General features: G+C 48.8%; 1 protein-coding gene across 2 annotated transcripts in view; it reads right to left on the bottom strand.

Annotated features, from left to right (window-relative positions):
* WDR27 (WD repeat domain 27) overlaps window positions 1-25619 on the bottom strand; it is a 141861-nt gene that overhangs the window by 78771 nt on the left and 37471 nt on the right. Inside the window, exons 11-17 of one of the 2 annotated variants that reach the window (XM_089332419.1) lie at window positions 25301-25368; window positions 23906-24027; window positions 23409-23491; window positions 6816-6894; window positions 5112-5189; window positions 2002-2099; window positions 675-764 (exon numbers count right to left, since the gene is read on the bottom strand). In XM_089332419.1, the coding sequence (XP_089188545.1) occupies window positions 675-764; window positions 2002-2099; window positions 5112-5189; window positions 6816-6894; window positions 23409-23491; window positions 23906-24027; window positions 25301-25368 (618 nt within the window). Of the gene's footprint in view, window positions 1-674; window positions 765-2001; window positions 2100-5111; window positions 5190-6815; window positions 6895-23408; window positions 23492-23905; window positions 24028-25300; window positions 25369-25619 lie in introns of those variants that run through there. The other variant, XM_089332420.1, reaches the window with a different exon arrangement.

Raw genomic sequence — 25619 nt, 5'->3', positions numbered from 1 at the left:
GCCCTGGCCTGGCCCGCGCCTGCCCACTCCTCGTCTCCTAACAATCACACGACTGGAGACAGAGCCCACCGTGGAAACCCCGCGAGAACAGGTGGAACGGCGAGACTGGTGCACCCTGAAACGTCTACCGAGAGCAAACGTGAGGTGAGCGTTGCAAGGATTTGGCTCAGAAGAAGGAAGCTGTGCGCGTCTGAGTCAGGAGGTTGACTCTTCTCATCTCAGCTCTGCTGCTCTCATCTCAAATCTGCTTCCTAAAAACCTGCTCCCCTCGCTTCATCTGTGAACACGGCTGTGCACAACCGCTACTGAACATCAAACCAGGTTTCAGTTATATGGCTTTTCATTAGTTAATTAAATATGTTTCAAATATAGAAGATCTGACTTCACTCTCTGCCCTAGATTCCACAGCGTTCGGTGCTTTGTGCACAGGGCACCAGCTATCACAGCTCCGCGATGTTGGCCTCACAGCTGCGCTCACTCGGCCTGGAGACGTGCTCAGAGCAAGTCGCTTTGTGAAGTGTCACCCTCACAGCACCACCCCCAGAACCTACTCAAGTCTTGTTCTGTCCTGTTGTTGTTTGAACACTCAAAAAAACACACTTAGCAATTGACCACCACGGCCAAAACAAGATCCACCCTTAAATTCATGCCAACTAGATTAAGACACATTTTACCTGGAAAAACAGTGGGTGTTCCAGTAAGGCTGGCATCAAAGACCAGGGACAGGTGGTTGGCTAAGCCACAGGCCAACCGACGCCCATCTCCTGTGTAAAACAGATAAATGTTCTGTGTGAGACCCTAACCCACGGGGTCACGCTGGCAGCAGGTAAGTGCACAATCTCAGCTAATCCATGTTCACGTTCTCAGGCAGTGAGAAATCTGAACCACCAGGTCACCTGGCTGGCGACCCTTCACAGTAGCAACCTGCATGCAGGGGCTGCGTGGTACTGGGCCTGGAGGTGTCAGTAGGGCCAAGGCCGTGCAAACCAGCTGCTGCTTACTTGTTACTGCATGCTCACACAGAGGAGCCGCAGACTCCTCCTACCTGAGTACTGAATACCCCAGACTCCCCCTACCCGAGTACTGAATACCCCAGACTCCCCCTACCCGAGTACTGAATACCCACACTCCACCTGCCCAAGTAGAAAAACCCAGAATCTGCCCACCTGCACACTAAACACCTCAGACTCTGCCTACCTGAGTACCAAACACCCCACACTCCACATACCTAAGTACTGAACACCCCACACTCTGCCTACCTGAGTACTCCAGACTCTACCCACCTGAGTAACAAATAACAGACTTTGCATCCCTGAATAATGAAAATCAAAGACTCTACATACTCACTACAAATAGCCCTAGAGCCCTCAGACTCTACCTACCTGAGTACTGAACACCCTAGACTCTGAGTATTACATGAAGCAGATGCTGCCTACCTGAGTACTGAACACCCTAGACTCTGAGTATTACATGACTCAGACGCTGCCTACCTGAGTACTGAACACCCTAGACACTGAGTATTACATGACCCAGATGCTGCTTACCTCAGTACTGAACACCCTAGACTCTGAGTATTACATGATCCAGACGCTACCTACCTGAGTACTGAACACCCTAGACTCTGAGTATTACATGACCCAGACGCTGCCTGCCTGAGTACTGAACACCCTACTCTGAGTATTACATGACCCAGACGCTGCCTGCCTGAGTACTGAACACCCTACTCTGAGTATTACATGACCCAGACGCTGCCTGCCTGAGTACTGAACACCCTAGACTCTGAGTATTACATGACCCAGACGCTGCCTACCTGAGTACTGAATACCCTACTCTGAGTATTACATGACCCAGACGCTGCCTACCTGAGTACTGAACACCCTAGACACTGAGTATTACATGACCCAGATGCTGCCTACCTGAGTACTGAACACCCTAGACACTGAGTATTACATGACCCAGACGCTGCCTACCTGGGAACTGAACGCCCTAGACCCTGCATACCTGAATACTGAATGCAGCATACAGCAGCCGGCTTGTGGGCCACAGTTACCTGCTGGCCAGGTTTGGTCGGTACAGAATTTTCCCAAGGGTAGTCCTTGCTGTAAGGAAGACAAGAGGAAATAAAAATAAAGAGGTAATTCAAAGTGAAAGTACAAATAAAAGATAAAGTAGAAATAAAGTGGATCACACCCCCACTGACACACGTATTTCATTCCATCAAATTTGTGGTGCTCTTATATTCAAAATCAAGAAATCACCCCTTAAAATAGTATTCCATGGGATGTATTTTAGGTTTTATTTTTGCTTATTTTGAAAGACAGAGTTACAGAGAGAGGTAGAGACAGAGAGAGAGAGAGAGAGAGGTCTTCCATCCACTTGTTCTCTCCACTAATGGCCGCAATGGCTGGAGCTGAGCTGATCTGAAGCCAGGAGCCAGGAGCCTCTTCCGGGTCTCCCACGCGGGTGCAGGGCCCAGGACTTGAGCCAGCCTCTGCTGCTTTCCCAGGAACATTAGGAGAAAGTTGGATCAGAAGTGGAGCAACCAAGACTTTTTTTTTCTTAATTTTATTTTTACTTATTTTGAAAGACATACTACACAGCAGTTAAAAAAAAAAAAAAGAAATCCGGTCATTTGCAACAAAACGGATGAATGTGGAAAACACCCTACTTAATGAAATAAGCCAGTCCCAAAGGGACAAATACCATATGTCTCCCTGATCTGTGACAACGAACAGAGCACCTAAAAAGAAACCTGTAGAAGTGAAGTTGACACTATGAGAAACAATGACTTGAACAACTTGTCTTGGCCGTCGAGCAACAGTTTATTATCTTTTTTTTATTACTTTCTTTTTCTATTTAATACCATTGGTCGAACTCTTTATTTAACATAGAATTATTCATAGGTGTATAGATTGAATTGAAAATAGAGCCCAGTGAAAAATAAGAGTGGGATGGGTTTGGCACTGTGGCATAGCGGGTAAAGTCACCACCTGCAGTGCTGGCATCCCATATGGGTGCCCGTTCTAGTACAGGCTGCTCCGCTTCCGATCCAGCTCTCTGCTGTGGCCTAGGAAAGTAGTGGGTGCCTGCACCCAATGGGAGAAAGCTCCTGGCTCCTGGCTTCAGAACGGTGCAGCACCAGTCGTTGTGGCCAACTGGGGAGTGAACCAGCCGATGAAAGACCTCTCTCTCTCTCTGCTCCTACTTCCTCTCTTGTAACTCTGACTTTCAAATAAATAAATAAATCTTTAAAAAAAGAGATACTCACTGACAAGGTCCTGAGCTACAGCACTCCCTGGGAGACACTGACTGACGAGTGTCCTGAGCTACAGCACTCCCTGGGAGACACCGCCTGACAAGGTCCTGGGCTACAGAACTCCCTGGGAGACACTGACTGACGAGTGTCCTGGGCTACAGCACTCCCTGGGAGAAACTGGCTGACAAGTGTCCTGGGCTACAGCACTCCCTGGGAGACACCAACTGACAAGTGTCCTGGGCTACAGCACTCCCTGGGAGACACCGACTGACGAGTGTCCTGGGCTACAGCACTCCCTGGGAGACACTGACTGACGAGTGTCCTGGGCTACAGCACTCCCTGGGAGACACCGACTGACGAGTGTCCTGGGCTACAGCACTCCCTGGGAGACACCGACTGACGAGTGTCCTGGGCTACAGCACTCCCTGGGAGACACCGACTGACGAGTGTCCTTGGCTACAGCACTCCCTGGGAGACACCGACTGACGAGTGTCCTGGGCTACAGCACTCCCTGGGAGACACCGACTGACGAGTGTCCTGGGCTACAGCACTCCCTGGGAGACACTGACTGACGAGTGTTTTGGGCTACAGAACTCCCTGGGAGACACTGACTGACGAGTGTCCTAGGCTACAGCACTCCCTGGGAGACACTGACTGACAAGTGTCCTGGGCTACAGCACTCCCTGGGAGACACTGACTGACGAGTGTCCTGGGCTACAGCACTCCCTGGGAGACACTGACTGACGAGTGTCCTGGGCTACAGCACTCCCTGGGAGACACTGACTGACGAGTGTCCTGGGCTACAGCACTCCCTGGGAGACACTGACTGACAAGGTCCTGGGCTACAGCACTCCCTGGGAGACACCGACTGACAAGGTCCTGGGCTACAGAACTCCCTGGGAGACACTGACTGACGAGTGTCCTGGGCTACAGCACTCCCTGGGAGACACCGACTGACGAGTGTCCTGGGCTACAGCACTCCCTGGGAGACACCGACTGACGAGTGTCCTGGGCTACAGCACTCCCTGGGAGACACTGACTGACGAGTGTTTTGGGCTACAGAACTCCCTGGGAGACACTGACTGACGAGTGTCCTAGGCTACAGCACTCCCTGGGAGACACTGACTGACAAGTGTCCTGGGCTACAGCACTCCCTGGGAGACACTGACTGACGAGTGTCCTGGGCTACAGCACTCCCTGGGAGACACTGACTGACGAGTGTCCTGGGCTACAGCACTCCCTGGGAGACACCAGCTGACGAGTGTCCTGGGCTACAGCACTCCCTGGGAGACACTGACTGACGAGTGTTTTGGGCTACAGAACTCCCTGGGAGACACTGACTGACGAGTGTCCTAGGCTACAGCACTCCCTGGGAGACACTGACTGACAAGTGTCCTGGGCTACAGCACTCCCTGGGAGACACTGACTGACGAGTGTCCTTGGCTACAGCACTCCCTGGGAGACACTGACTGATGAGTGTCCTGGGCTACAGCACTTCCTTGGAGACACTGACTGATGAGGGTCCTGAGCTACAGCACTCCCTGGGAGACACTGACTGACGAGGGTCCTGAGCTACAGCACTCCCTGGGAGACACTGACTGACGAGGGTCCTGGGCTACCTCATTCTCTACAATCAATGTTCAACAAAGATAAACATTTCCAGCATGAGTGAAAGTTATTAACATGAGACAAATCTGAGTAATAATCACACACACACACACACACACACACACACACACTGGCGTCCGCACACCATTAAGGTCTTGTACTGTGTGGGAAGCCACCCGCTGAAGTGTTCACAGGGCCTCCTGTGCGCTATTTCAAGCCGACTCACACAAGCACACGGGCCACGTACCATCTATAACTGCTCCTGCACTTTGAAGCTCTTTTCCCATCTTTCCTGTTGTTGGTCTTTGGTGCGAACATATTTACACTGTGGGAAGAAGACTCAAATAGGAATCCGAGCTTTAGTTTCCTCAGCACACCTAGGTTTCCCAGAGAAACTCCTGCAGACTGAGTCCCGAAGCTCCCAGCAGCCTCCCCGCCCTGCAGCCCGAGCCCCCGCCCTCTGCCGGTCCCTTGTGACACTGCTTAAGACCCTGGAAAACCCCTGTCTTTCCTAACGTGGGGACCCCAGGTGGAGCTCAGGGCCATCCACAGTATCGAGACCCCCTTACCCTCCTGCCCGCCCCCAGCCCTCCACTCAGAACACAGCTCAGCAGAGCGCCCTGAGAGCACACACTCAGCGGCACAGGGCTGCGGCTGCTGCGCGGCTCCACGGGCTTGGGACGTGGAGGTGCAGTTCCCCTGAGGCCCAGCTCCAGAGCCCGCCGTCCTCCAGCCATCTGCCCCTGCACTCTCCACCCGCACTGCTCCTCCACACCCTCCATCCACCCTCCATCTCACCAGCCTCAGATCCAGGCATCTCCCTCAACCACTCCACTTCTCCATCCGTCTCCCTCCTCTCCAGTCCTCCACCCATCCACCCTCCACCGATTCATCTCTCCACCGTCATTCTGCTCTCTCCATCCACCCATCCTCTTTCCTTGCGTACCTCCCCCTCTCCCTCCCTCTATAAGCGTCTCATGGGAGGCTCTGGAGTCTGTAAAACAGATAATCAGGACACCAAAGCCTGCTTATCATTGGTCAGGCCGAAGAGAAAGAGAGGCAGGAGGGGCTGGCAGGCATGACGGTGGCCATGGCTTTACGCATGGGATGGAGGTCTGGAGACCTCCGAGCAGAGCCCTGAGGTGAGTGAAGCTAGAGGTGGACAGGGCAGCAAGCTGGCTGGAGGAGAGGTCAAAGGTCAGAGAGCCAACCAAGGAGAGGCCAGAGATCCCGAGGGCCCTTGGCATCCTGAATGCAGGGCCCACCACACGGGGGCGCCACGGAACAGGGCACCGGGGCCACTACAGGAAGAGCTGGGGAAGTGTCCGGACTGGGGGTTAGAAAAGGGATGTGTGTCTTCAGCGCACACGGGGAAGCTCCATTTGTCGTGACAAATCCAGGGAGTGCAAGGCTTGCTGCCAAAGTGCCAGTCCACTTCCTGTCTCCGTGGTGCGGAGCCCCTCCCCTCACTCAAGGCTGCGCTAACAAAGGGCCGCGTGCTGGGCCTTCCAGGGCTGCGTGACTTTCAAGCACCACTGTCCATCCCAGGCCCAGGCCCAGACCACTGTCCACCCCAGACCACTGTCCACCCCAGACCCAGGCCCAGACCACTGTCCACCCCAGACCACTGTCCACCCCAGCCCCAGCCCCAGACCCAGACCCAGATCCAGGCCCCACCAACTTCCCATCTCACCAGGAACCGTCTGATCACCTGGCAAGGACTCCAGGGCTGAGGGAGGCCAGCATACAGCAAGCACTCAATAGTGGCTGCCACTGCCCTGACAGTGACACTGTGGGGCCCGCCCACCACGTCACTGCTGTCCACATCTCTGCCTCCTCTCGCCATGGAACGGCCCCCCAGGACAGAGTCTGTGCCCAGCTAAACCCTGCCTTACAGCACAGGGCCAGCTCTGTGCGTCACTGACACAGCCAATGAGCCTGCTGCACTCACCACGGTGCTGCCGTGTAACCCGATGACCGGACCTTACTGTGGAAAACCAGGGGTTGGTCCTTGATGACGCTCCGCACTGCTGCCCGCAAACAAGTTTAAGGGAAAAGCAAATACTTGACATTAACAGACATGGAAAGAACGTAGTCTCTTAGAAACAGACAGCAGGCAGAACAATGTCTCTGTCCCATAAAATGAGATTTTCTACCTGAGGTCACATCCATCAACACCAGCAAAAGAAGATAAACCAGGGATTAAGAGTACGAGGACACTGCGCCGTCGCTCCCTCATGCTGCCCACCACAGCGTCCAGCACAGCCACACCCTGTGCACTGGGATGCTGGCTCTTCCAGGCAGTACTGGCTACAGGCCCACCAGGCACAAGAGACGAGTGGCAGCAGACCTCCCGTGGGGGCATTAGCAAGAACCCCCAAGAGCACTCGCTCTACAAACCTGCAGCAAACACAGCCTCGCTACAGACAGGAACATCAGTGATCTCACTCCAACTTTCTGCCCTGCTTCTCCATCAGGATTCGCAGTAACAAGAGCAGCGCTGAAGGCTGCGGTGCGTGAGCGGGCACTGGCCACCGACCGGAAGTCCAGCACCGCGGGAGCTCACGCCAGTACTCAGAACCTCCCACGTGCTTTCAGACAAGCACAGTTCTACAGGACTGTCTTTAGAGCATGAATACGCTGTGCCACATTACAGTTAGGAAAAGGGGCACCTGCATAATGATGGCAGTTCTAGAGTTCTCCTCCGACTGCCAGACAACGAAACCAGTTCTGCCTCTGGCACTGTTGCACACTGGATAACCTGAACCATATTCCCGGCAGAATCAGGTACCCCACTCTGCTGAGCACTCAGCTAATACCTTGCATGTCTCCTGCAAGACGTGGCCAGGAGTCAGGGAGGCAGAGCTCACGGGGCCCCGGCAGAGCCCAGGCCTGCAGGAAGGGAGGGGCCCTTGGAGGAGAGAGCCACACAGACCTGGCCCCAAGGAGACCCCTCAGAGAGGGGAGAACTGGGACCAGAACTGCCCCCAGGCCACAGAACTGTGCTGTCCTGGTCATGCTATCAGGTGGAGGAAACATTTTCTCTAAGGAAAAAAAAAATCTCCAACAGGAAAATAATTTCAGGATAAAATAAAGTTATGGGGTGCTTTAGTACATTTCACTATGAGGAAGCTCTTAAAGTACTAGAATAAACAGAAATACATCCCTGCACTTTTTCAAAAATACTTTAATCATTGAAATACAATAGCTCTTCATCTATCACCAGCTTACCCTGTCTTATTCCTATTATGCTTTTCTTTTTTTTTAATTTTTTTTATTTTTTGACAGGCAGAGTGGACAGTGAGAGAGAGACAGAGAGAAAGGTCTTCCTTTTGTCATTGGTTCACCTCCAATGGCCCCCACGGCCGGTGCACCACGCTGATCCGATGGCAGGAGCCAGGTGCTTCTCCTGGTCTCCCATGGGGTGCAGGGCCCAAGCACCTGGGCCATCCTCCACTGCACTCCTGGGCCACAGCAGAGAGCTGGCCTGGAAGAGGGGCAACCAGGACAGAATCCGGCGCCCCAGCTGGGACTAGAACCCGGTATGCCGGCGCCGCAAGGCGGAGGATCAGCCTAGTGAGCCACGGTGCCGGCCCCCTATTATGCTTTTCTAAGGACAAGGATGCAAATTGTGAAATTAGAGCAACACTAAGTCAACTGTATTTGCTCATTTCCCGTGTGACTGTTCTCTAAGCAACACATCTTCCTGCCACACAGGAGGTGCAACCTCGTAACAGTCCTGTCTGTACAACTGTTCTTTTTTTTTTTAAGATTTATTTATTTATTTGAAAGTCGGAGTTACAGAGAGGGGAGGCAGAGAGAGAGACAGACAGACAGACAGATCTTCCATCCACTGGTTCACTCCCCAATTGGCCGCAACAGCCAGAGCTGCGCCCATCCGAAGCCAGGAGCCAGGAGCTACCTCCGGGTCTCCCATGTGGGTGCAGGGGCCCAAGCACTTGGGCCATCTTCCACTGCTTTCCCAGGCCACAGCAGAGAGCTGGACTGGAGGTGGAGCAGCCGGGTCTCGAACTGGTGCCCATATGGGATGCCGGTGCTTCAGGCCAGAGCATTAACCCGCTGTGCCACAGCGCTGGCCCCTGCCACCCCGTACAACTGTTCTTACAGGCGACTTCCTCATAAAACCTAAGCACTGCATTTGGTTGTAAGGCTCCTATGAAATAAAATGTTCCGTATTAATAAGCACAAGAAAATCCCACTCCCCAGAAGTCACAAAAATGAAACATATGTGAGAAGAAAAGCTAAAGAAAGTCAGTTTAAGAGAGAGAGAGAGAACCATGTGTCTCTTTTCAAAACAGGCTTTCACGCAGAGGTGTGTGACAAAGTCACCCTCCAGAAAGCAAGCCATCAGCACCAGGCTGACATCACCACCACCTCGCTGCGTGGAAATATAATGGGAACTTGGAGTTCACCCACAAGGAGCTCTATGAGTGAAATTCTGACAAATTATCTGAACAACCTAGGGCTGTTCTATTAATTAAGACTGACTAGTCACAAGTATTTCCAAAATAGTTTAAAAGAAATGTATACGTTCACTTGTGGTATAAATTAAATCAAGGATTTACAAAGGCTTTTTACGTTACACAGTATGAAGGTACTTCATGCCGTTGATCCATATACTAAAGAGTGATTAAAGTGGCATGCTTTAGCTATACATATTTACCACAAGAAAACCACAAGAAGGAAAGACATGGAGGCTGGCATGGTGCTGCAGCAGGTTAAGACACTGCCTGTGACACTGGCGTCCCATGAGCGCTGGTTTGAATCCCAGCCACTCCACTTCCAATCCGACTCCCTGCTAATGCACCTGGCAAAGCAGATGTTCCAAGTGCTCAGGACCTTACCACCCACGTGGGAGACCCAAGTGCAGCTCCAGTCTCCTGGCCTTGACCTGGCCAGGAGTGAATCAGGGGATGGAAGACCTCTCTCTCTCTCTCTCTCTCTCTCTCAGGGGATGGAAGACCTCTCTCTCTCTCTCTCTCTCTCTCTCTCTCTCTTTCTCTGTTTCTCTCTTCCTCCCTCCCTCGCAGTACTCTACCTTTCAAATACATAAACAGATCTTAGGAAGGAATGAAGGACAGATGGGCAGGATGGAAATGACTTAAAATGGTATGAACAACAAGGTCCCATCACTGGACCCCACACAGGAGCCACATTCCCCTGCCCTGTCCAGGCTTCCCGGGCACAGCAGCCGGCGCTGCACCTGCTGGGTCTTGCAGGGAGCAGCATGGGAGCTGAGAGGCTGGCATCTGTGTCTGCCCCATCAGTCACGTGTTCAGGTGACTTCCCAGAGGAAAGGACTAGGCAAGCTAGGTTTCACCTCGCAGAGGGAGAAAGGAAACAACAGATTCTGAAAGCTGAAGTGAAGCTACAGACATGTGCTGGAACCGGAAGAAAATCCAGGGAACCAGGCCAACAGTGTTCAGACTGCAGGCTGCTATGCCCCCTTTTTCCTTTCAAATAAAAATAAATCTAAAAAAAAAAGATACCTGGGATGGAGCCCTGACCCCTCCATCTCTAGCTGCAAACTTAGGTAGTGTATTAAAAAAAAAAAAAAAAAAAACCCACACATGATTTCCCAGTGAACCAAGCAACTCACAGTCAAACCTCAGAAGGACCACAGCACCCAACACTCCACAGTGACGAAGCAGAGGACGCCTGTGCATGCGTGTGTGTGTCGAGTCCACAAAGGGCAGGCGTTTGGCCTAGGAGGTAGGAGGCCTGCATCCCATACTGGACTCCAGTTCTGGGTCCCCAGTGCAGCGTCCTGCTACCGTAGACCCTGGGAGGCAGCAGGTAAGGACTCAAGCACTTGGGTCCCTGCCACCCATGTGGGAGATGTGATTTGTGTCCCTGGTTCCTGGTTTTTGCCCCAGCTGAGAGCTATTACAGCATATGGGAAATGAACCCATGGACACTCCTGCCTGTCTGTCTCCCAGCCTCTCAACTGAATGAATTAAGAATTTTTTTAAGTAGTAAATAAATTAAAACAAACAATTCACAAAGAAAATACCATATTCATACAGTTTAAATTTGGCTGTATATAATTAAGGCACTCAAAATGATCTGGGATAGACGTAGATAATAAACAAGGGGCTACACTGAAGTCACACTGTGTATGGAAGACAAGACATCCGTAGTCTCACAATCACTGTGTGTGTCGGGGCTGGGGGCTAGAGTTGCTAAACCTGCCTGCTCAGCACGAATCCCACCCTCAGTCCAATCCTGTGAAGTAGGACGCTAACATGGCGCACCTGGCCTCCTCTCCCCATCCCTGTCCCACCCCTCCCTCTGTATGAAGAGTTAGAGCCCATGTGTGGCGAGATCACACAGGCGCTCTCGCTTGTGTTTGGCTTCTCTGACGTGATTCACTGCAGACTCGTTCCGGGCTCGTCCATGCTTGCACATGTCTGAGGGACGCCCACTGCGCTCTGTGCTGTTCACCCACTGACACCGTCTCAGGTTCTTCCACGCCATGGCTACCGTGAACGTGACTGCAATGGACCTCCGCGTGCAGCATCTTCTGGGAGAAAGGACTGCTGGGTAGTACGCTGGTTCCACGTTTAGTTTCATTACAAACCTCCATCCTCTTCCTAAGGGCATACCAATCTGCATTCCCAGCACACATGCACAAGGTTCCTGTTCTTTGACCTCACAACTTATCTTTGACCTGCTGAGAGCCATCCTAACGGCACGAGATGGAACCTCAGAGCTCTGCACTGCAGTCCCCCGAGGACTGGCCATGCTGCTTGCCCGCTCGTCTGTCGGCCATTCAAGGCTTTGCCCACTTCTTATTCAGGTGATGTATGAGCTCCGTACACTCTGGATACTATCCCTTATCAGACATGTGGTTTGAAAAGTTTTTACCAGTCCTAGGCTGATGTTTCATTTTGTTTAATGTTTCTTTGCTGTGCAAAAGTTTTATGCAAAATGCAGTCCCATTTATTTCTGCTTTTGTGAGTGAGAGTTATACAAAAACATCTTTTCCAGGACCGGCGTCAGAGCTCTTGCCCCATTCTCACCTAGGGCGTTTACAGACTCTGCATTAACACTTTTACCCATTTTTTGCTAATTTAGCTGTGTGGAGAAGATCTGGGCTTGATCTCATTTTTTTTCGTTGCATGCAAAATCGTTTTCTCAGAACTTTCAATTAATTAATAATTTTTTAATTGTTTAGTTACATAAAGAAAACAAACGTCATGTATTTTGTAGATTTAGGAGCACAGTGAGACGTCCCACACTACCCTGCTTCCTCCTTCCTTTCCTATTCTTTCCATTTTTGCAAGGACATATTTCCAGTTTATTTTATAATCATGAGCTTTACTCTCCACTAAAGAATTCAACAAATACTAAGAAGGAGAACTGTTCCTCAACAGTAGAGACGAGGGCTGTAAACAATAACCAAATCTCACAATGTTAATTTTGCTCACATACATTATATTTTTGTACTGTATTCATTTCCATAGATCAGGGAAACATACAATATTTGCCTTTTAGGGACTGGCTTGTTTCACTAAGTATAATGATTACCAGTTGCATCCATTTTGCTGCAAAAGACAGGATTTCATTCTTCTTACTGCTGAGTGGTATTCCACAGTGCATATACATCACTTTCTCTTTATCCGGTCATCCGTTGATGGACGTCTGGGTTAATTCAACATCCTAGCTATTGCGCATTGTGTGCAATAAACACAGGGGTACACATAACTCTTCATATGCTGATCACATTTCCTTTGGATACATTCCCAGGATTCTGAGGAATCCCCACACCATTTTCCACATGGCTATACCAGTTTACAGTCCCACCAACAATGCTTTAGGGTATGTTTTCCCCCACATCGTCACCAGCGTTTGTTGTTTGCTGATCTCTGTATGTGAGCCGTTCTACCTGGGATGAGATGAAACCTCACTGTAGTTTTGATTTGCATTTTCTTAATGGCTAGTGATCCTGAGCATTGTGTCATGTGTCTGTTGGAATTTGAATTTCATCTAAAAATACATATTCATGTGCTTTCCCCATTTCTTAACTAGATTGTTTGTCTTATTGTTGAGTTTCTTGAGATCTTTATAGATTCTGGATATTAATCCTTTATCAGTTGCACAGTTTGCAAATATTTTCCCCAATTCTGTCAGTTGCCTCTTCACTATGCTGAGTGCTTCCTCTGCAGTGCAGAAGCTTCTCACCTTGATGTAATCCCATTTGTCTATTTTGGCTTTCACTGCCTGTGCTTCTGGGGTCCTTTCCAAGAAGTCTGACTATGCCAATGTCTGGCAGAGTTTCCCCAATGCTTTCCTCTAGCAATTTGATACCAGGATGTAGATTTAGATCTTTATTCTATTTTCAGTTGATTTGTGTATAAAGTGTAAGGTAGGAGTCTTATTTCATAGTTCTACATGTGGAGATCCAATTTGCCCAGCACCGTTTGTTGAAGAGACTGTCCTTTCTCCAGGGATTAATTTTAGCTCCCTTGTCAAAGATTAGCTTGTAGATGTATGGATTAATTTCTGGATTCTCGGTGCAAGTACGCTGGCACAGTGGGTTAGGCCATCACCTGCAGCCCCAGCATCCTATGTGGACTCTAGCGCCAGTCCCAGCTGCTCCACTTCTGATCCAGCTCCCCGCTAGTGTGCCTGGGAGAGCAGCAGAAGATGGCCCAGGTCTTTGGGCCCCTGCACCCAAACGCAAGACCCAAGTGAAGTTCCTGGCTCCTGGCTTCATCCTGGCTCAACGCTGGCCCTTGCAGCCATTTGGGGGGTGGACCAGAGGATGAAAGACCCTTCTCTCCCTCTTTCCCTGTCTGTAATTCTGCATTTCAAATGAATAAAATGACTGCTTTTTAAAAAAATTTCTGGGGTTTCTATTCTGTTCCATCACTCAACATGTCTATTTTTGTGCCAGTACAAGCCTGTTTTGATTATAACTGCCCTGTAGGATATGTTAAAATCTGGTATTGTAATGCCTTTGACTTTGTTTTTGTAGTTTAAGATTGCTTTAGCTATTCAGGGTCTCTTGTGTTTCCATATGAATTTTAGCATAATTTTTTTCTAGATCTGAAAAAATTTTGGATGCGATTGCACTGTATCTGTAAATTGCTTTTAGTTATACAGAGGTTTTGATAATATTAATTCTTCCAATCCATTTTTTTCATGTCTGAGTCTACTTCTTTATGTTCTTCAGTTTTCATTGTAGAGCTCTTTCACCTCCTTAACTACATTTATTCCAAAGAATTTAATATTTTTTGTAACTATCCTGAATGGGATTGATCTTACAAGTGCTTCCTCAGCCATGGCATAGTTTGTGTATACAAACACTATTGATTTGTTATTTTTTTAATTTTTTTTTGACAGGCAGAGTTAGAGAGAGAGACACACACACACAGAGAAAGGTCTTCCTTTTTCTGTTGGTTCACGCCCCCAAGTGGCCGCTAAGGCCGGCACGTTGCGGCCGGCACGCTGCACTGATCCGAAGCCAGGAGCCAGGTGCTTCTTCCCAGTCTCCCATGCGGGTGCAGGGTCCAAGGACCTGGGCCATCCTCCACTGCCTTCCTGGGCCACAGCAGAGAGCTGGACTAGAAGAGGAGCAACTGGGACAGAATCTGGCGCCCCGACAGGGACTAGAACACGGGGTGCCGGTGCTGCAGGCGGAGGATTAGCCTAGTGAGCCGTGGCGCTGGCCCAAACACTATTGATTTTTGTGTGTTGATTTTATATACTGCAACTTCACCAACAGGTAAAGTTATGTGTTCCAAGTCTCTTAGTGCAGTCTTTTGGTTTTCCTGTATGAAGAATCATGCCATCTTCAAACAAGGATAATTTGATTTCCTCATTTTTTAATTTGTATCCCTTTGATTTCCTTTTATTGCCTAATGGCTCTGGTTAAAACATCCAGAACTGTGTTGGACACCAATGGTGATTGTAGGCATCCCTGTCTGGTTGAAGATCTTAGTGGGAATGCTTCCAGCTTTCACCATTCAATAAAATGCTGGCTGTGGGTTTGTCATGGATTGTCTTGATTGTATTGAGGAATTTTCTTCTGTACCGAATTGGTTTAAGGCTTTCATCATAAAAAAAAAATGCTGTTTTATTTGAAAGGGATACAGAGAGAGAGAGAGAGATCTTCCAACTGCTGTTTCACTCCCCAAATGGCTTCAGTGACTGGGGCTGGGCCAGGCAGAAGACAGGAGCAAGAACTTTCTTCCAGTTCTCCCAGGTGGGTGCAGGAGCCCAAGCACTTGGGTCATCCTCCACTGTTTTCTCAGGTACATTAGCAGGGAGCCGGATCAGAAATACAGCAGCTGGGACTTGAACCAGTGCCTATATGGGATGTCAGAGCTACAGGCTGGGGCTTTAACCCACTGCACCACAGCACTGGTTCCAGGATGTTGTATTTTACCAAATGCTTTCTCTGCATCTATTGAGATAATTATATGGTTTTTATTCTTCAGTATGTTAATATGATGTATCATATTTTTTGATTTGCATATATTGAAATATTCCTGTATACCAGAGATAAATCCCACTTGGTCTAGGTGAATGATCTTTCTGATTGTTGTTGGATTTGATAAGCCAAGTATTCGATTGAGAATTTTTGCATCTATGTCCACCAGTGACACTGGTCTACAGTTTCTTTCTCTGTTGTATCTTTTTCTTGTTTGTGGAATTAAGGTAATGTTGGCCTCATAGGATTCTGGGAGGATTCCCTCTCCTTCAATTGTTTCAAATAGCTTGAGAAGAATTAGAAGTAGTTCTTTAAAAGTCTAGTAGAATTCAGCAATGAAGCCATCCAGTCCTGGGCTTTCCTTTGTTATGAAGGTCTTAATTACTGATTCACTCTCCATCTTAGTTATTGGTCTGTTTAGTTTTTCTTCATATTCATGACTCATTTTTTGTAGACTGCACCCAGGAAGCTACCCAATTCTTCTAGGTTTTCCAATTTGTTGGCATATAGCTGTCTGTAGTAATTACTGATGACTGGTTTTATTTCTGTGGTATCATTTGCTACATCTCCTTTTTCATCTCTGATTTTATTGACTTGGGTCTTCTCCCTCTTTTTTTGGCTGTTGGGCCAGTGGTATATCAATTTTTTTTTTTTCAAAAAAAAACCCTTCATTGATCTCTTGTATTTTTGTTTCTATTTTGTTGATTTCTTCTCTAATTTTAATTATTTCTTTACTCATACTAATTTGGGGTTTGGTTTGTTGTTTCTCTGGGTCTTTGAGATGCACTGATAGCTCATTTGATGTCTTTCCAATTTCTTTTTTTTTTTTTAACATGCTTGTGGTATGGATATGTGACTTTTAATGCGTCCCTGCTTAAGTTTTTTTTTTTATCTTTTATTTAATGAATATAAATTTCCAAAGTACGACTCATGGGTTACAATGGCTTCCCCCCCCATACCGTCCCTCCCACCCACAACCCTCCCCTTTCCCACTCCCTCTCCCCTTCCATTCACATCAAGATTCATTTTCGATTATCTTAATATACAGAAGATCAGCTTAGTATACCTTAAGTAAGGATTTCAACAGTTTGCTCCCACACAGAAACATAAAGTGAAAAATAATAGATGATTTTTTTTAAATGATGATGAAATCAGATCAGACCTATTGTCATGTTTAATCCCAGTGAGAGTCAAGTTGGGAATTGATAATTTCTTGATGTAGGCACTAACTGCTATAAACTTCCCTCCTAACACTGCCTTTACTGTATCCCATAAGTTTGACACGCTGTGCTGTTATCTTCTTTTGCTCCAAGAATTTTTTATTTCCCTTCTTATTTCTTCTATGACCCACTGTTCATGTAGAAGTGTGCTGTTCAGTCTCCGTGTGCTTGCATCTGTCCCAGAGATTCTTAAGTTGTTAATTTACAGCTTTCATTGTGGTCAGAAAAGGTGCATGGTATGATTTCAATTTTTTTTATTTGCTGAAACTTGCTTTAAGGTCTAACAGATGATCTATCCTAGAAACAGTTCATGCACTGATGAAAATAATGTGTATTGTTCAACTGTGGGATGAATAGTTCTGTAAATATCTTTTAGTTCTCTTTGGGCCATAGTGTATATCAGTTCTCTTGTTTCTTTGATGATTTTCTGTCTAGCTGATCTTTCCATTGACGAAAATCTGGTGCTGAAGTCCCATATTACTGTTGCATTGGATCTGTATCAACCTTTAGATCTATTAACATTTGTTTTAATAGCCAGGTGCCCTGGCATTGGGTGCATATACATTTAGTACAGTCACATCTTCCTATTGACGGACCCCTTAATCATTACATAATGCCCTTCTTTGTCTTTTTTAACAGTTTTTGTGTTAAAGTGTATTTTGGAATGATATTAGGATGGCTATGCCTGCCCGTTTTTACTTTCCAGTAGCATGGAGTATCTTTTTCCATCCTTTCACTTTCAGTCCACATATATCTTTGTTGGTGAGATGTGTTTCTTGTAGACTACAAATAGATGGGTCTTGTTTCTTAATCCATTCAGACAGTCTGTGTTTTTTAATTGGAGAATTTAGGCCATTTTCATTCAAAATTATTATTAATAAGTATAAGTTTGGTCTATTTTTTCCATAAATATTCCTATATTTGCTTGGGATTTCTTTGTACTTTTACTAGATTTTTTGCCTTCACATTCTTTCATAATGATGACTTCCTTTCTGTGTTTCTATGTGAAGCACATACTTAAGAACAACTTTAAGGCTGAACAAGTGGTGACAAATTCTTTCAATTTGTATTTATTTTGGAAGGTCTTTATTTCACCTTCATTTAAAAATGAGAACTTTGCAGGGTACAGTACTCTGGGTTGACAGTTTCTTTCTTTTAGGACTTGGATTATGTCTCACCATTATCTCCTAATGAGAAATTGGCTGTTTGTCTAATTGGGGATCCTCCGAAGGTAATCTGGTGTTTCTTTTGTGTACATTTTAGAGTCCTTTACATTTTGCTGATGAAATTTTGACTATAATGTGTCATGGTGAAGATCTTTTCTGATCGTGTCTACTAAGACCTCTATGTGTTTCCTGTACTTGGATGTCCCCTTTCTCCAAATTAGGGAAGTTTTCTATCATTTCACTGAAAAGGCCTTCTAATCCATTCTCTTTGCATGCCTTCAGGGACTCCTAAACCATATACTTGATAGCTTGATAATATCCCATAAATCTCAAATGCTACTTTGTTTTTCTAATTGCTTTTGTCTGATTGAGATATTTCCAAGGATTTGTCTTCTAGCTTACTCAGATATTCATTCTTCTGACACACCAAGTCCGTTGTTGAGGATTTCCACTGTATTTTCCATTTGACATACTGAATTCTTCATTTCTAATACTTCGGTTCAATATCTCTTCAATATCCCAATCTCCCAGAAAAAAAATTGTCATCCATACTGTGTATGGATTTCTCATGAATCTCTTTCTCTGTGTGTTTCTGAATAATTTTATCATCATTGTATTGAATCAATTTTCAGGCACTCCATCAATCTCTTCATCTTCACATTCTAATATTGAGGTGTTGTGTTCCTTTTGGGGACCTGTGTTGTCTTCCTTATTCTTATATTTCTGTTTATTTTTAGACATTTGTGGAAATAGTTGTTGGTTTTCTCCTCTGATGAGTTTTATCTTTGAACTATGCCACCGTAGCTTAATGGAGTGTCTCTCCCTTCAGTGGATATCCAGAGAAGTGTGCCGGCTGAGGGCAGGGAACTCTGGCCTGTGCTCAAGGGTAGGGCGAGAATCCAGGGTGACACTCAAGTTGGGCATGGTAGATCCCTTCTACTGTCAGCAGAGGGGAGGGGACGATCATGCCTGTTGGTGTCCTCATCTTTTATTCCAAGGCGATCAATGTCAGGGTTAGCCCACAGGGGGGACAACCCGCACCCACACAGGTGCATTAACTGCACAAGGATCTATGCAGTCCTGGGTGTGAGCACAGAATCCTCTGCAATGAGCCAGCCCAGGCAGTCAGGGAGCGCTGAGCCTGATGTCAGACACAGTGACGGTCCACCCAATGCCCTGTCGTGCACAGACTCCCCACAGTCACAGAGAGCAAGGCTCCTGCAGTCACGAACTGCAGAGGACCCACTCTCAGCCCACGAGCCCACCCACCCACAGACAGCAGAGACCTTCCCAGAGCCATCTGCTGTACGGCTCCACCCTGTGCCCCAGAGCCTGTGTACACCGAGGGGATGCGAGCACCTCACGTCCTAAGTGGTGCCCAGCCCCTTGCCAACTCTCCCAGCCAAAGTGGGGAATGTGGGTTTTTCCCCTCTGGTAAAATCCCCTGGTCACACACGTGAGCTGTGGCAGCCTCTACTGGTACCACGATGGCACTTTCTCCCCAACAGAAGCCAGGTACACCCCGCCCCCGCTAGGGCTCCAGGCCAGACTCAAAGTCAGTGTGCCCACAAGTTTCTCCCTCAAGCAACACCACCAGTGGCACAGGCTGCCGCCATCCGCTCTCGCCTCTCTCTCGGAAGCTGCCATCTCCTCCAGCCCCCGCTGTGGGAGTCACGGGTCCCTGCTCACTGCTGCGTGTCTGCACTTTCCACACTGCCCCATGACATCCCTCTTCTTTCTGTAGAATCTCCACTGCAAACGTCTCTCCAACGCTCCCCTGGGAACGCACTTCTACTACTTCTGCTATCTCCCCTGGTCAGAATCAGCTCATCTTTTCCCTATCCAGCCATCCTGGAATCCCCCTAATTAATTAATAATTTAGACACAGAGGGAGAGAGAGAATCTCCCATCTGCTGGTCCTTGTCCAAATGCTACTGATTTTCTGTATATCGATTTTGTGTCCTGCAACCTTACTGAATTCATGTATTAGACTGAGTAGTTGTGTGTGGAGCCTGGGAATTTTTACACAAGGCTACGTCATCTGCAAATACAGGTAATTTCACTCCTCCCTGTCCATCTGGGATGTCTTTTCTTTGCCTTCTCTGATTGCCCTTGCCAAGTACTGTATGTGGAAGAGCACCCTGTCCCCTTTCCAGACGGTTACTGGACTTGTGAGGTTGGCCGTGCACTGTCCCCTCTCCAGATGGTTACTGGACTTGTGAGGTTGGCCGTGCACTGTCCCCTCTCCAGATGGTTACTGGACTTGTGAGGTTGGCCGTGCACTGTCCCCTCTCCAGATGGTTACTGGACTTGTGACGTTGGCCGTGCACTGTCCCCTCTCCAGATGGTTACTGGACTTGTGAGGTTGGCCGTGCACTGTCCCCTCTCCAGATGGTTACTGGACTTGTGAGGTTGGCCGTGCACTGTCCCCTCTCCAGATGGTTACTGGACTTGTGAGGTTGGCCGTGCACTGTCCCCTCTCCAGATGGTTACTGGACTTGTGAGGTTGGCCGTGCACTGTCCCCTCTCCAGGTCGTTACTGGACTTGTGAGGTTGGCCGTGCACTGTCCCCTCTCCAGATGGTTACTGGACTTGTGAGGTTGGCCGTGCACTGTCCCCTCTCCAGGTCGTTACTGGACTTGTGAGGTTGGCCGTGCACTGTCCCCTCTCCAGATGGTTACTGGACTTGTGAGGTTGGCCGTGCACTGTCCCCTCTCCAGATGGTTACTGGACTTGTGACGTTGGCCGTGCACTGTCCCCTCTCCAGGTCGTTACTGGACTTGTGAGGTTGGCCGTGCACTGTCCCCTCTCCAGATGGTTACTGGACTTGTGAGGTTGGCCGTGCACTGTCCCCTTTCCAGATGGTTACTGGACTTGTGGCGTTGGCTGTGCACTGTCCACAAACGGTCCTTACTGTGCTGAGAGACTTTCCTTCTATGCCTGACCAGCGGATGCTAAGAAGGCTGGACTTGGTCAAGCACTTGCCACCAAATTGATTGGCATCTACTGATGTGAGGTACCTCACTGATTGATTTGTTCAACAATCCCTGTGGGTCAGCGCTGTCGCATAGTGGGCTAAGCCTCTGCCTGGGGCACCGGCATCCTGTATAGGCACCAATTCATGTCCAAGCTGCTCCTCTTCCAATCCAGCTCTCTTCTTATGGCCTGGGGAAGCTGTGGAAGATGGCCCAAGTGCTTGGGCCCCTGCACTCATGAGGGAGACCCAGAAGAAGCTCCTGGCTGCTGGCTTTAGATGGCCCAGCTCTGGCCATTGCAGCCATCTGGGGAGTGAACCATCAGATGGAAGATCTCTCTCTGTCTCTCCCTCTCTCTGTAACTCTGCCTCCCAAATAAATAAATAAAATCTTAAAAGAAAAAACAATCCCTGCATGCCAGGATAAACCCCACTAGGTCATGATTCAGTCTTCCAGAAAAGGAACGAGGGAGCAAGACAGCAAATGTAAAACAACAAAACAGCAGAAGCTCATAGCTAACAATAACACCCTGACTACATTAGGCTGGATTCTCCAACCAACAGACACAGAGTGGGAGCCCCTGTGGCACCGGGGCAGTGCCCTGACCTGTGGCCCAGCATCCCCTGTGCGCACCAGTTCACAGCCAGCTGCCCCACTTCCAATCCAGCTCCCTGATAACGGCCTGGGGAAGCAGTGGACGATGCCTGAGTGTGTGGGCCCCTGCACCCACGTGGGGGACCTGGATGAAGCTCCTGGTTCTTGGCTTTGGCCCAGCCCAGCTCCGGCTGCTGCGGCTGCCTAGGGAATGAACCGGGGGGGGGGGGGGGGGTGCTCTCGCTCGCTCGCTCGCTCGTTCTCTCTCGCTCTCTCTCTCTCTCGCTCTCTCTCGCTCGCTCTCTCACTCTCTCTCTCTTGCTCTCTCTCGCTCTCTCTCTTGCTCGCTCGCTCTCTCTCTAACTCTGCCTTTCAAACAAATAAGTCTTTAAAAAAAACATGGAGTAGATATAAAACAGACCCCATTGTGTGCTGCCTGCAAGAGTCTCACGTAAGCTTTAAAGACAGATTTAGAAAACTGGAAGGATAGAAAGAGATATTCCATGTAAGGGACAACCCAAACAGAGCAACTGTGGCTACACTTACCCCTGATGTATAAACTTTAAGTCAGAAAACGCCACGGTCTGGCACGGCGACGTAGCAGGCTAAAGGCCTGGCCTGCAGCGCTGGCATCCCATAGGGGCGCCGGTTTGAGTCCCCGCTGCTCCACTTCCCATCCAGATCTCTGCTATGGCCTGGGAAAGCAGTAGGAGATGGCCCAAGTCCTTGGGCCCCTGTACCCATGTGGGAGACCCAGAGGAGGCTCCTGGCTCCTGGCTTTGGATCAGCTCAGCTCTGACCATCGTGGCCATCTGGGGAGTGAACCAACAGATGGAAGACTCTCTCTGGCTCTACCTGTCACTGTTACTCTTTCAAATAAATAAAATAAATCTTTAAAAAAATAAGAAAGTGTCACCAAAGAAGAAAAGGAGTCAATTTATCAGGAGAATTTAACAATTCTAGATACACACATACCGAGCATTGCAGCAACTAAAAACAAAAAGCCAATACTAACGGACACATGGGAGGAGAGGGGTAGCAACACGAGCATAGGAACTGCAACCCCCACACTCTCAGCACTGAGTAGGCCTTCAACCCCCACACCCTCAGCACTGAGTAGGCCTTCAACCCCCACACCCTCAGCACTGAGTAGGCCTTCAACCCCCACGCCCTCAGCACTGAGTAGGCCTACAACCCCCACGCCCTCAGCACTGAGTAGGCCTACAACCCCCACGCCCTCAGCACTGAGTAGGCCTTCAACCCCCACACCCTCAGCACTGAGTAGGCCTTCAACCCCTACACCCTCAGCACTGAGAAGGCCTTCAACCCCCACACCCTCAGCACTGAGTAGGCCTACAACCCCCACACCCTCAGCACTGAGTAGGCCTACAACCCCCACACTCTCAGCACTGAGTAGGTCTACAACCCCCACACCCTCAGCACTGAGTAGGCTTACAACCCCCACACTCTCAGCACTGAGTAGGCCTACAACCCCCACACCCTCAGCACTGAGTAGGCCTACAACCCCCACGCCCTCAGCACTGAGTAGGCCTTCAACCCCCACACCCTCAGCACTGAGTAGGCCTTCAACCCCCACGCCCTCAGCACTGAGTAGGCCTACAACCCCCACGCCCTCAGCACTGAGTAGGCCTACAACCCCCACGCCCTCAGCACTGAGTAGGCCTTCAACCCCCACACCCTCAGCACTGAGTAGGCCTTCAACCCCCACGCCCTCAGCACTGAGTAGGCCTACAACCCCCACGCCCTCAGCACTGAGTAGGCCTACAACCCCCACGCCCTCAGCACTGAGTAGGCCTTCAACCCCCACGCCCTCAGCACTGAGTAGGCCTACAACCCCCACACCCTCAGCACTGAGTAGGCCTTCAACTCCCACACCCTCAGCACTGAGTAGGCCTTCAACCCCCACGCCCTCAGCACTGAGTAGGCCTTCAACCCCCACACCCTCAGCACTGAGTAGGCCTACAGACAGAACGTTTCGGAGGGATAACAGGAGTGAACTTTGCACTTCTGACCCACGAAGCTGACAGAAATGGACAGAGTTTGGCAGACGCGGGCTGCAGCGGGAGGAACCGCGTCTGCGACTTCTGTCCCACGGTTTGTCATACTAACCAGGTTGTTTCTGACTCACAGGCTTCGTTCTTTTCCCCTTAACAGTTCCACAATAGAGTGGAGATGTGGGTGAGACGCAGGAGCTGAAATGAAACAAAACCACACTGTGAGCGCAAACAGCTGTGAGACAGAGCTACGTCAAGGAAACACGCACTCTAAGGATCACAATGAGTAATTCATGGTGCGATGCACAGACAGTATTCAGAAAGGAAACTAGCAAGATTATTCTTACTCTAGCAGGAGAAAAATTAATATATCTTAATCAAAGTACAATTCTATAGCTTCGATTATATTCCGGAATAAAATAATATCTTGCATGGAAATACACTCTGAACCACTTAGTGTTAAACAAGATAGAAGCAAAGGCCGGAAGAACAGTTCTTCAGCATGGTGGTGTAGCTGGGAGTTCACGAAACTTTACTTGCATTCTTAACAGGAGGCATGCAGATGCTGGGCCCCGCTACAGCCGTGAGGGCTTCACAGGGAGCAGCCCGTACCTGGCCAGCACAGAGAGGCTCTGCCCCGCGGCCGGGCTCCCCTGAGACCTCAGCAGGGCCGCCACGTCGACGTCCAGCACGGCAATCTCATTTCCAAACAAGGAGGTGAGCAGGCACGCCGCCTGTGGGGCGGAGCCGGGAGAGAATCGTCACGTCACCCACAAGATGACACCGCTCTAGCCGTAAGCAGAGTTAAAATTTAAGTTTCTTCATCTACACTAATAGTCACTCTGGTTGACTGGGAAAGTAGTTGCATAGTACTGTATAAATGACAAAAACATTTCGATTATAAAATCTCATTACTTAGCAAGCTGAAGAAAGCAAGTGTAAATCAAAAGTAGAGCTAAGTATGCTACAGGTGTATCATGGGAAATGTTTGATGACCGACCTTATGATCGGAGTATGCTACAGGTGTAACACGGGAAATGTTTGACGACTGACCTTATGATCGGAGTATGCTACAGGTGTAACACGGGAAATGTTTGATGACCGACCTTGTGCTCAGAGCATGTTACAGGTGTATCATGGGAAATGTCTGATGACCGACCTTGTGCTCAGAGTGTGTTACAGGTGTATCATGGGAAATGTTTGATGACCGACCTTGTGCTCAGAGTGTGTTACAGGTGTATCATGGGAAATGTCTGATGACCGACCTTGTGCTCAGAGTGTGTTACAGGTGTATCATGGGAAATGTTTGATGACTGACCTTGTGCTCAGAGTATGTCACAGGTGTATCATGGGAAATGTCTGATGACCGACCTTGTGCTCAGAGTGTGTTACAGGTGTATCATGGGAAATGTTTGATGACCGACCTTGTGCTCAGAGCATGTCACAGGTGTATCATGGGAAATGTTTGATGACTGACCTTGTGCTCAGAGCATGTTACAGGTGTATCATGGGAAATGCTTGATGACCGACCTTGTGCTCAGAGTGTGTTACAGGTGTATCATGGGAAATGTTTGATGACCGACCTTGTGCTCAGAGTGTGTTACAGGTGTATCATGGGAAATGTTTGATGACCAACCTTGTGCTCAGAGCGTGTTACAGGTGTATCATGGGAAATGTTTGATGACTGACCTTGTGCTCAGAGTGTGTTATAGGTGTATCATGGGAAATGTTTGATGACCGACCTTGTGCTCAGAGTGTGTTACAGGTGTATCATGGGAAATGCTTGATGACCGACCTTGTGCTCAGAGCGTGTCACAGGTGTATCATGGGAAATGTTTGATGACCGACCTTGTGCTCAGAGCATGTTACAGGTGTATCATGGGAAATGTTTGATGACCGACCTTGTGCTCAGAGTGTGTTATAGGTGTATCATGGGAAATGTTTGATGACTGACCTTGTGCTCAGAGTGTGTTATAGGTGTATCATGGGAAATGTTTGATGACTGACCTTATGCTCCTGGGCTCCACTCATCACTGCACATGACCCAGCAACTCGAATGCTAAGGCTCCAGAAATCTTGATTTTCAAACATAAACAAACGACATTTTAGAGGCCAGCATTCACTGGCTGCTCTGCCTCCTGTCTGCAGGCGCCCACCCCAGGCCAGGCCCGGCGCTGGGGCCCTCACCAGGGAGGGCATGGCTCCCTCCTCTCGGGCAGTGTGGGCTGGTGGAGAAGCCAGAATCCAGCATGAGATCACAACATAAATGAGTCGTGACAGTGCTGGGGAAGAAATAGTTTGCCACAGGAACCTGCAACCCAGTCTG

Source organism: Oryctolagus cuniculus, chromosome 5, assembly GCF_051225735.1.
Source record: "Oryctolagus cuniculus isolate XC-2025 breed Fujian yellow rabbit chromosome 5, ASM5122573v1, whole genome shotgun sequence".
NCBI classification, from domain to species: Eukaryota; Metazoa; Chordata; class Mammalia; order Lagomorpha; family Leporidae; genus Oryctolagus; species Oryctolagus cuniculus.
Note: the sequence above shows the minus strand (reverse complement) of the source record. Positions and strands in the feature narration are given on the sequence as shown.